The sequence below is a fragment of the Salmo salar genome, chromosome 12 (assembly GCF_965601325.2).
Source record: "Salmo salar chromosome 12, fSalSal1, whole genome shotgun sequence".
NCBI lineage: Eukaryota > Metazoa > Chordata > Actinopteri > Salmoniformes > Salmonidae > Salmo > Salmo salar.
This window is the reverse complement of record NC_138302.1, coordinates 96,877,307-96,888,771: the sequence shown is the minus strand read 5'-3', so window position 1 is coordinate 96,888,771 and position 11,465 is coordinate 96,877,307. Positions and strand designations below refer to the sequence as shown.

Genomic DNA, 11,465 nt, shown 5'->3' with positions numbered 1-11,465 from the left:
GTCGCTGCACTATGTCACTGTGTCGCCGCACTATGTCGCCGCACTATGTCACTATGTCACCGCACTATGTCACTATGTCACCGCACTATGTCACCGCACTATGTCACTATGTCACCGCACTATGTCACCGCACTATGTCACTGTGTCGCTGCACTATGTCACCGCACTATGTCACTATGTCGCCGCACTGTGTCGCCGCACTGTGTCACCGCACTGTGTCGCCGCACTGTGTCACTATGTCACCGCACTATGTCACCGCACTATGTCACTGTGTCGCCGCACTGTCACTGTGTCGCCGCACTGTGTCGCCGCACTGTGTCACTATGTCACCGCACTATGTCACCGCACTATGTCACTGTGTCGCCGCACTGTCACTATGTCGCCGCACTGTGTCGCCGCACTATGTCACTGTGTCGCCGCACTGTGTCGCCGCACTGTGTCACTGTGTCGCCGCGCTGTGTCGCCGCGCTGTGTCGCCGCACTATGTCACCACACTATGTCAGCATCTCATTTAGGAGATATAGGTTATGTGTCATGGTTGCTTCCAGAGTTTCACTATGTCACTCTGGAGATATGTTTTTCCTCATCAAACAGGGACATTTCTGTCCCAACATGAATGTATCTGCTTTACACCACACTACTGTATTATAATAGTTTAAGGAAGTGGAAGTGTCTATAAGGAAGTTTCTAGTTTTAGACTATCAGTGACTGGCGCTAAAGAACGGTAACATTGCAGATTAGAAATATACATTGTTTTGTCTGACCTCAAAACTATTTTGTACAAGTTAGAGGAAGTATATTGACATGACAGGATATGCAGTCTTGTGCTGTGAAATAAATATTACTTAGATTTTTTTATTGTGCAATTATGTGATGTGAATAACTTGTCCCAGCAAACCAATGAATAAAACAAAATGTAACCTGAAGCTAGATCAAATTCCATCTTTCTATAGTGGGCTAAGTAACATATTGATCTTCTGTACAACAGCCTACATATGGGTTCAGCCAGTCTGTCAGTGTATTGTCACTGAACATACCAAACCTACACAGCATGACTGACATGACGTACAGTACCAGCCAAAAGTTTGGACACTCCTACTCGTTCAAGGGTTTTTCTTTATTTTTTACTATTTTCTACATTGTAGAATAATAGTGAAGACATCAAAACTATGAAATAACACATATGGAATCATGTGGTAACCAAAAAAGTGTTAAACAAATCAAAATATATTTTATATTTGAGATTCTTCAAAGTAGCCACCCTTTGCCTTGATGACAGCTTTTCACACTCTTGGCATTCTCTCAACTAGCTTCACCTGGAATGCTTTTCCAACAGTCTTGAAGGTGTTCCCACATATGCTGAGCACTTGTTGGCTGCTTTTTCTTCACTCTGCGGTCCAACTCATCCCAAAACATCTCAATTGGGTTGAAGTCGGGTGATTGTGGAGGCCAGGCCATCTGATGCTGCACTCCATAATTCTCGTTGGTCAAATAGCCCTTACACAGCCTGGAGGTGTGTTGGGTCATTGTCCTGTAGAAAAACAAATTATAGTCTCACTAAGTGCAAACCAGATTGGATGGTGTATCGCTGCAGAATGCTGTGGTATCCATGCTGGTTAATAAGAGTGTGCAAAGCTGTCATCAAGGCAAAGGGTGGCTACTTTGAAGAATCTAAAATATGAACACATTTTTGGTTACTACATGATTCCATATGTGTTATTTCATAGTTTTGATGTCTTCACTATTATTCTACAATGTATAAAATAGTAAAAATAAAGAAAAAAAATAAAGAGTAGGTGTGTCCAAACTTTTGGCTGGTACTGTACATTCCCTTTCTCTCTCTCTCTCTCTCTCTCAATGTGCAAATATGGAAAAGAAATAAACATAATAATGGGTTGTATTTACAATGGCCTCTCTCTCTCTCTCTCCCTCTCTCTCTGCCCTACTCTCTCTCTCTCCCCCATCTCTCTTTTCTCCCTGTTTCTCTCTCCAGTGTTCCAGTACACCCTGTGTCGCGAGGTAACCCTTCCCTCTGGACCCCTATACCGCGTGGCAGGGTTCCCCCTCTCCATCCCCTGTGCTGTATCAGGCTACGAGGGTTCCCGAACACAGGACTTTGAGTGGTTTCTGTACAGGGAGGACTCCCAGGGGAGACAGATGGGGGTGATCTCCACCAGGGACCCTGGGTTTCCCTATGCACCGTTCCAGGTAGGGAGGAGGTGGTTTGGTCTAGATGGTTAGGACTAGTTGGCCCGGTCTAGATGGTTAGGACTAGTTGGTTTGGTCTAGATGGTTAGGACTAGTTGGTTTGGTCTAGATGGTTAGGACTAGTTGGTTTGGTCTAGATGGTTAGGACTAGTTGGCCTGGTCTAGATGGTTAGGACTAGTTGGTTTGGTCTAGATGGTTAGGACTAGTTGGTTTGGTCTAGATGGTTAGGACTAGTTGGTTTGGTCTAGATGGTTAGGACTAGTTGGCCCGGTCTAGATGGTTAGGACTAGTTGGTTTGGTCTAGATGGTTAGGACTAGTTGGTTTGGTCTAGATGGTTAGGACTAGTTGGCCTGGTCTAGATGGTTAGGACTAGTTGGCCTGGTCTAGATGGTTAGGACTAGTTGGTTTGGTCTAGATGGTTAGGACTAGTTGGCCTGGTCTAGATGGTTAGGACTAGTTGGTTTGGTCTAGATGGTTAGGACTAGTTGGTTTGGTCTAGATGGTTAGGACTAGTTGGTTTGGTCTAGATGGTTAGGACTAGTTGGTTTGGTCTAGATGGTTAGGACTAGTTGGTTTGGTCTAGATGGTTAGGACTAGTTGGTTTGGTCTAGATGGTTAGGACTAGTTGGTTTGGTCTAGATGGTTAGGACTAGTTGGTTTGGTCTTGATGGTTAGGACTAGTTGGTTTGGTCTAGATGGTTAGGACTAGTTGGTTTGGTCTAGATGGTTAGGACTAGTTGGCCCGGTCTAGATGGTTAGGACTAGTTGGTTTGGTCTAGATGGTTAGGACTAGTTGGTTTGGTCTAGATGGTTAGGACTAGTTGGTTTGGTCTAGATGGTTAGGACTAGTTGGCCCGGTCTAGATGGTTAGGACTAGTTGGCCCGGTCTAGATGGTTAGGACTAGTTGGTTTGGTCTAGATGGTTAGGACTAGTTGGCCTGGTCTAGATGGTTAGGACTAGTTGGCCCGGTCTAGATGGTTAGGACTAGTTGGTTTGGTCTAGATGGTTAGGACTAGTTGGCCCGGTCTAGATGGTTAGGACTAGTTGGTTTGGTCTAGATGGTTAGGACTAGTTGGTTTGGTCTAGATGGTTAGGACTAGTTGGTTTGGTCTAGATGGTTAGGACTAGTTGGTTTGGTCTAGATGGTTAGGACTAGTTGGTTTGGTCTAGATGGTTAGGACTAGTTGGTTTGGTCTAGATGGTTAGGACTAGTTGGCCCGGTCTAGATGGTTAGGACTAGTTGGTTTGGTCTAGATGGTTAGGACTAGTTGGTTTGGTCTAGATGGTTAGGACTAGTTGGTTTGGTCTAGATGGTTAGGACTAGTTGGCCTGGTCTAGATGGTTAGGACTAGTTGGTTTGGTCTAGATGGTTAGGACTAGTTGGTTTGGTCTAGATGGTTAGGACTAGTTGGTTTGGTCTAGATGGTTAGGACTAGTTGGCCCGGTCTAGATGGTTAGGACTAGTTGGTTTGGTCTAGATGGTTAGGACTAGTTGGTTTGGTCTAGATGGTTAGGACTAGTTGGCCTGGTCTAGATGGTTAGGACTAGTTGGTTTGGTCTAGATGGTTAGGACTAGTTGGTTTGGTCTAGATGGTTAGGACTAGTTGGCCTGGTCTAGATGGTTAGGACTAGTTGGTTTGGTCTAGATGGTTAGGACTAGTTGGTTTGGTCTAGATGGTTAGGACTAGTTGGTTTGGTCTAGATGGTTAGGACTAGTTGGTTTGGTCTAGATGGTTAGGACTAGTTGGTTTGGTCTAGATGGTTAGGACTAGTTGGTTTGGTCTAGATGGTTAGGACTAGTTGGTTTGGTCTAGATGGTTAGGACTAGTTGGTTTGGTCTTGATGGTTAGGACTAGTTGGTTTGGTCTAGATGGTTAGGACTAGTTGGTTTGGTCTAGATGGTTAGGACTAGTTGGCCCGGTCTAGATGGTTAGGACTAGTTGGTTTGGTCTAGATGGTTAGGACTAGTTGGTTTGGTCTAGATGGTTAGGACTAGTTGGTTTGGTCTAGATGGTTAGGACTAGTTGGCCCGGTCTAGATGGTTAGGACTAGTTGGCCCGGTCTAGATGGTTAGGACTAGTTGGTTTGGTCTAGATGGTTAGGACTAGTTGGCCTGGTCTAGATGGTTAGGACTAGTTGGCCCGGTCTAGATGGTTAGGACTAGTTGGTTTGGTCTAGATGGTTAGGACTAGTTGGCCCGGTCTAGATGGTTAGGACTAGTTGGTTTGGTCTAGATGGTTAGGACTAGTTGGTTTGGTCTAGATGGTTAGGACTAGTTGGTTTGGTCTAGATGGTTAGGACTAGTTGGTTTGGTCTAGATGGTTAGGACTAGTTGGTTTGGTCTAGATGGTTAGGACTAGTTGGTTTGGTCTAGATGGTTAGGACTAGTTGGCCCGGTCTAGATGGTTAGGACTAGTTGGCCCGGTCTAGATGGTTAGGACTAGTTGGTTTGGTCTAGATGGTTAGGACTAGTTGGTTTGGTCTAGATGGTTAGGACTAGTTGGTTTGGTCTAGATGGTTAGGACTAGTTGGTTTGGTCTAGATGGTTAGGACTAGTTGGCCTGGTCTAGATGGTTAGGACTAGTTGGCCCGGTCTAGATGGTTAGGACTAGTTGGTTTGGTATAGATGGTTAGGACTAGTTGGTTTGGTCTAGATGGTTAGGACTAGTTGGCCCGGTCTAGATGGTTAGGACTAGTTGGCCCGGTCTAGATGGTTAGGACTAGTTGGTTTGGTCTAGATGGTTAGGACTAGTTGGCCCGGTCTAGATGGTTAGGACTAGTTGGTTTGGTCTAGATGGTTAGGACTAGTTGGTTTGGTCTAGATGGTTAGGACTAGTTGGTTTGGTCTAGATGGTTAGGACTAGTTGGTTTGGTCTAGATGGTTAGGACTAGTTGGCCCGGTCTAGATGGTTAGGACTAGTTGGTTTGGTCTAGATGGTTAGGACTAGTTGGTTTGGTCTAGATGGTTAGGACTAGTTGGTTTGGTCTAGATGGTTAGGACTAGTTGGCCTGGTCTAGATGGTTAGGACTAGTTGGCCTGGTCTAGATGGTTAGGACTAGTTGGCCCGGTCTAGATGGTTAGGACTAGTTGGTTTGGTCTAGATGGTTAGGACTAGTTGGTTTGGTCTAGATGGTTAGGACTAGTTGGCCCGGTCTAGATGGTTAGGACTAGTTGGTTTGGTCTAGATGGTTAGGACTAGTTGGTTTGGTCTAGATGGTTAGGACTAGTTGGTTTGGTCTAGATGGTTAGGACTAGTTGGTTTGGTCTAGATGGTTAGGACTAGTTGGCCCGGTCTAGATGGTTAGGACTAGTTGGCCCGGTCTAGATGGTTAGGACTAGTTGGTTTGGTCTAGATGGTTAGGACTAGTTGGTTTGGTCTAGATGGTTAGGACTAGTTGGTTTGGTCTAGATGGTTAGGACTAGTTGGTTTGGTCTAGATGGTTAGGACTAGTTGGTTTGGTCTAGATGGTTAGGACTAGTTGGTTTGGTCTAGATGGTTAGGACTAGTTGGTTTGGTCTAGATGGTTAGGACTAGTTGGTTTGGTCTAGATGGTTAGGACTAGTTGGTTTGGTCTAGATGGTTAGGACTAGTTGGTTTGGTCTAGATGGTTAGGACTAGTTGGTTTGGTCTAGATGGTTAGGACTAGTTGGTTTGGTCTAGATGGTTAGGACTAGTTGGCCCGGTCTAGATGGTTAGGACTAGTTGGTTTGGTCTAGATGGTTAGGACTAGTTGGTTTGGTCTAGATGGTTAGGACTAGTTGGTTTGGTCTAGATGGTTAGGACTAGTTGGTTTGGTCTAGATGGTTAGGACTAGTTGGCCCGGTCTAGATGGTTAGGACTAGTTGGCCCGGTCTAGATGGTTAGGACTAGTTGGCCCGGTCTAGATGGTTAGGACTAGTTGGTTTGGTCTAGATGGTTAGGACTAGTTGGTTTGGTCTAGATGGTTAGGACTAGTTGGTTTGGTCTAGATGGTTAGGACTAGTTGGCCCGGTCTAGATGGTTAGGACTAGTTGGCCCGGTCTAGATGGTTAGGACTAGTTGGCCCGGTCTAGATGGTTAGGACTAGTTGGCCCGGTCTAGATGGTTAGGACTAGTTGGCCCGGTCTAGATGGTTAGGACTAGTTGGCCCGGTCTAGATGGTTAGGACTAGTTGGTCTGGTCTAGATGGTTAGGACTAGTTGGCCCGGTCTAGATGGTTAGGACTAGTTGGCCCGGTCTAGATGGTTAGGACTAGTTGGCCCGGTCTAGATGGTTAGGACTAGTTGGCCCGGTCTAGATGGTTAGGACTAGTTGGCCCGGTCTAGATGGTTAGGACTAGTTGGTTTGGTCTAGATGGTTAGGACTAGTTGGCCCGGTCTAGATGGTTAGGACTAGTTGGCCCGGTCTAGATGGTTAGGACTAGTTGGCCCGGTCTAGATGGTTAGGACTAGTTGGTTTGGTCTAGATGGTTAGGACTAGTTGGCCCGGTCTAGATGGTTAGGACTAGTTGGTTTGGTCTAGATGGTTAGGACTAGTTGGTTTGGTCTAGATGGTTAGGACTAGTTGGTTTGGTCTAGATGGTTAGGACTAGTTGGTTTGGTCTAGATGGTTAGGACTAGTTGGTTTGGTCTAGATGGTTAGGACTAGTTGGTTTGGTCTAGATGGTTAGGACTAGTTGGTTTGGTCTAGATGGTTAGGACTAGTTGGTTTGGTCTAGATGGTTAGGACTAGTTGGTTTGGTCTAGATGGTTAGGACTAGTTGGCCCGGTCTAGATGGTTAGGACTAGTTGGTTTGGTCTAGATGGTTAGGACTAGTTGGTTTGGTCTAGATGGTTAGGACTAGTTGGTTTGGTCTAGATGGTTAGGACTAGTTGGTTTGGTCTAGATGGTTAGGACTAGTTGGCCCTAGCTGCCAGACATCTATGTTCATTGAGTTTTCCATCATAGTACAGTAACAGGTGGGTGTGTAGGTGTGCTAGCTATGTACCGTATGCTTACTTCTCTATTGAGGCTGTGGGGTCAATTTTAGCTGTACATGAATTTATTTAAACTCACATCTCTATTCACCAATGGAAAATATCTCTTAAATGTGTTTATTTTGACTAATCAATTAAACTAACTTAAGGCTGCACAATTCATCGAAATTGATGTATGCAAAGTCCTTTTTAAAAAAAAAAACCTTTTTTTTTTACACACAATTCATGTAAAACTCACATGTAATAAGGGTCCCTTGGTAAACTCTGACCAACATTTTGGTTCATACCCTGTCACAACAACCTCTACTGTACCTGTCTTTGTCATTGGTTGTCATGACAACGCCAACTATAGAATTGAAATACAAATTATTTCAATGATTACAACAGTTCCAAGTGTTTTTGATCAAAATCACAAGTAAAATCGTAATCACAAAATCTGGTTTAAAAAATGGCAATTTGATTATTAGCCACATCGTGCAGCCCTAATCTAACTCTGTCCTTCCAGGCGCGGGTGAGGTCCGGGGAGGTGAGAGTGGAGAGGGACTCGGGGGACAAGGCCAGGCTGGTGTTCCAGAGGCTACGTGCAGATGACCAGGGACGATACGAGTGTTACACACCCAGCACAGACTCCAAGTACCAGGGAAACTACAGTGCCTCGGTCACTGTCAAAGGTTGGTAGGTCTGGGCCTGTATTCACAAAGCGTCTCAGAAGATGAATGCTGAATCTGGATCCCTTTTTCCTTATAGACTTTAATTGATAAGATTACATATGGACAGGGATGCCCTGATCCTAGACCAGCTCTTTGACTGAATACTGGATCTTTTAGATTACATATGGACAGGGAGGCCCTGATCCTAGACCAGCTCTTTGACTGAATACTGCTCCTTTTAGATTACATATGGACAGGGAGGCCCTGATCCTAGACCAGCTCTTTGACTGAATACTGCTCCTTTTAGATTACATATGGACAGGGATGCCCTGATCCTAGACCAGCTCTTTGACTGAATACTGCTCCTTTTAGATTACATATGGACAGGGAGGCCCTGATCCTAGACCAGCTCTTTGACTGAATACTGCTCCTTTTAGATTACATATGGACAGGGAGGCCCTGATCCTAGACCAGCTCTTTGACTGAATACTGGTCCTTTTAGATTACATATGGACAGGGATGCCCTGATCCTAGACCAGCTCTTTGACTGAATACTGCTCCTTTTAGATTACATATGGACAGGGAGGCCCTGATCCTAGACCAGCTCTTTGACTGAATACTGCTCCTTTTAGATTACATATGGACAGGGAGGCCCTGATCCTAGACCAGCTCTTTGACTGAATACTGGATCTTTTAGATTACATATGGACAGGGAGGCCCTGATCCTAGACCAGCTCTTTGACTGAATACTGGATCTTTTAGATTACATATGGACAGGGAGGCCCTGATCCTAGACCAGCTCTTTGACTGAATACTGCTCCTTTTAGATTACATATGGACAGGGAGGCCCTGATCCTAGACCAGCTCTTTGACTGAATACTGGTCCTTTTAGATTACATATGGACAGGGATGCCCTGATCCTAGACCAGCTCTTTGACTGAATACTGGATCTTTTAGATTACATATGGACTGGGATGCCCTGATCCTAGACCAGCTCTTTGACTGAATACTGCTCCTTTTAGATTATATATGGACAGGGAGGCCCTGATCCTAGACCAGCTCTTTGACTGAATACTGCTCCTTTTAGATTACATATGGACAGGGAGGCCCTGATCCTAGACCAGCTCTTTGACTGAATACTGGTCCTTTTAGATTACATATGGACAGGGAGGCCCTGATCCTAGACCAGCTCTTTGACTGAATACTGGATCTTTTAGATTACATATGGACAGGGAGGCCCTGATCCTAGACCAGCTCTTTGACTGAATACTGCTCCTTTTAGATTACATATGGACAGGGAGGCCCTGATCCTAGACCAGCTCTTTGACTGAATACTGCTCCTTTTAGATTACATATGGACAGGGAGGCCCTGATCCTAGACCAGCTCTTTGACTGAATACTGGATCTTTTAGATTACATATGGACAGGGAGGCCCTGATCCTAGACCAGCTCTTTGACTGAATACTGGATCTTTTAGATTACATATGGACAGGGAGGCCCTGATCCTAGACCAGCTCTTTGACTGAATACTGGTCCTTTTAGATTACATATGGACAGGGAGGCCCTGATCCTAGACCAGCTCTTTGACTGAATACTGCTCCTTTTAGATTACATATGGACAGGGAGGCCCTGATCCTAGACCAGCTCTTTGACTGAATACTGGTCCTTTTAGATTACATATGGACAGGGATGCCCTGATCCTAGACCAGCTCTTTGACTGAATACTGGATCTTTTAGATTACATATGGACTGGGATGCCCTGATCCTAGACCAGCTCTTTGACTGAATACTGCTCCTTTTAGATTACATATGGACAGGGAGGCCCTGATCCTAGACCAGCTCTTTGACTGAATACTGGATCTTTTAGATTACATATGGACAGGGAGGCCCTGATCCTAGACCAGCTCTTTGACTGAATACTGCTCCTTTTAGATTACATATGGACAGGGAGGCCCTGATCCTAGACCAGCTCTTTGACTGAATACTGCTCCTTTTAGATTACATATGGACAGGGAGGCCCTGATCCTAGACCAGCTCTTTGACTGAATACTGCTCCTTTTAGATTACATATGGACAGGGATGCCCTGATCCTAGACCAGCTCTTTGACTGAATACTGGATCTTTTACATTACATATGGACAGGGAGGCCCTGATCCTAGACCAGCTCTTGTACTTTTCTGCTCTCCTGTTTCCTGTTTCCTGGTTAGAGGCTGTCTGTTATCTTGTGGACTTTGTTCTCTCTCTCTGACAGTGTGGTTGAGAATGTTTTTTGCCTTGTTCTATCACACAAATCTGATTGGCACCGACCACATACTTTCCCACGCTATTCTCTACTGATCTAGGTCCACACTATTCTTTATTACGTGTAATTACATTTTTACACAATTGGAAAACATTTTTTGGGGCCTAGCAATGATATTCTTATCTACAATCTACTCTGACCTTTCCCCTGCAATGTACTATTATAACATACTTATTATCTGTCACTGAAGCAGTGTTCCTCTGAGTGACCCTAACCTCTACACATCCTTTGTTAGAGCAAAAATCTAATAGGAATTACCTTTTGTATGTAATCATATCTATCTGTTCCCTGCTCTGTCTCTCAGTAATGTAATAATAACTCCTCTCTCTCTTTCTTTCTTTCTTTCTTTCTTTCTTTCTTTCTTTCTTTCTTTCTTTCTTTCTTTCTTTCTTTCTCTCTCTCTCTCCAGTGATTCCAGACACTCTCCTGATTAGTTACTCCCGGTCTCTAACTGGCCAACCCGTGCCAGAGGGGGCGGAGATAACTCTCACCTGCTCCGCCGCCGTCCAATCAAAACAGCACACCCACCTGTCCATCACGTTCGGCGTGCGTGGCGGTGGTAGCGGGTTGGGGGCAGGGACACCGAGAGAAATCATAGCTATCGATAAAGAACTGAGCGTGACTCCTGGCCGAGGGGACTCCTACCAGAAGAGATATGATGATGGAGAGATAACGCTGGTGAAGAAGAGTGGAGATGGAGGGAGAGATGTCTACGTGATGAGGCTGAGCGCTGTGGCCCCGGAGGACTCAGGGGCCTACTTCTGTGAGGCGTCGCAGTGGATCCTGGACCCTGATGGAATGTGGCAGAAGATCTCTCAGAGGACCCTGGAGATTGGCAACCTCACGGTTCAACCACTTGGTACATCCCTGTCTGTGTGGGGAGTATGGGGGCTGTACAGAGACGAGCTGTTAGGACACTGTCTGTGTGGGGAGTATGGGGGCTGTACAGAGACGAGCTGTTAGGACATTGTCTGTGTGGGGAGTATGGGGGCTGTTCAGAGACGAGCTGTTAGGACACTGTCTGTGTGGGGAGTATGGGGGCTGTTCAGAGACGAGCTGTTAGGACACTGTCTGTGTGTGGAGTATGGGGGCTGTTCAGAGACGAGCTGTTAGGACACTGTCTGTGTGTGGAGTATGGGGGCTGTTCAGAGACGAGCTGTTAGGACACTGTCTGTGTGTGGAGTATGGGGGCTGTACAGAGACGAGCTGTTAGGACACTGTCTGTCTGTGGAGTATGGGGGCTGTTCAGAGACGAGCTGTTAGGACACTGTCTGTGTGTGGAGTATGGGGGCTGTTCAGAGACGAGCTGTTAGGACACTGTCTGTGTGTGGAGTATGGGGGCTGT

At 45.6% G+C, this 11,465-nt stretch overlaps 1 protein-coding gene across 1 annotated transcript in view; it reads left to right on the top strand.

Annotated features, from left to right (window-relative positions):
* igsf8 (immunoglobulin superfamily, member 8) overlaps window positions 1-11,465 on the top strand; it is a 31,581-nt gene that overhangs the window by 3,416 nt on the left and 16,700 nt on the right. Inside the window, exons 2-4 of the mRNA XM_014133993.3 lie at window positions 1,994-2,208; window positions 7,674-7,839; window positions 10,530-10,979. Coding sequence (XP_013989468.1) covers window positions 1,994-2,208; window positions 7,674-7,839; window positions 10,530-10,979 — 831 coding nt within the window. The remainder of the gene's footprint in view (window positions 1-1,993; window positions 2,209-7,673; window positions 7,840-10,529; window positions 10,980-11,465) is intronic.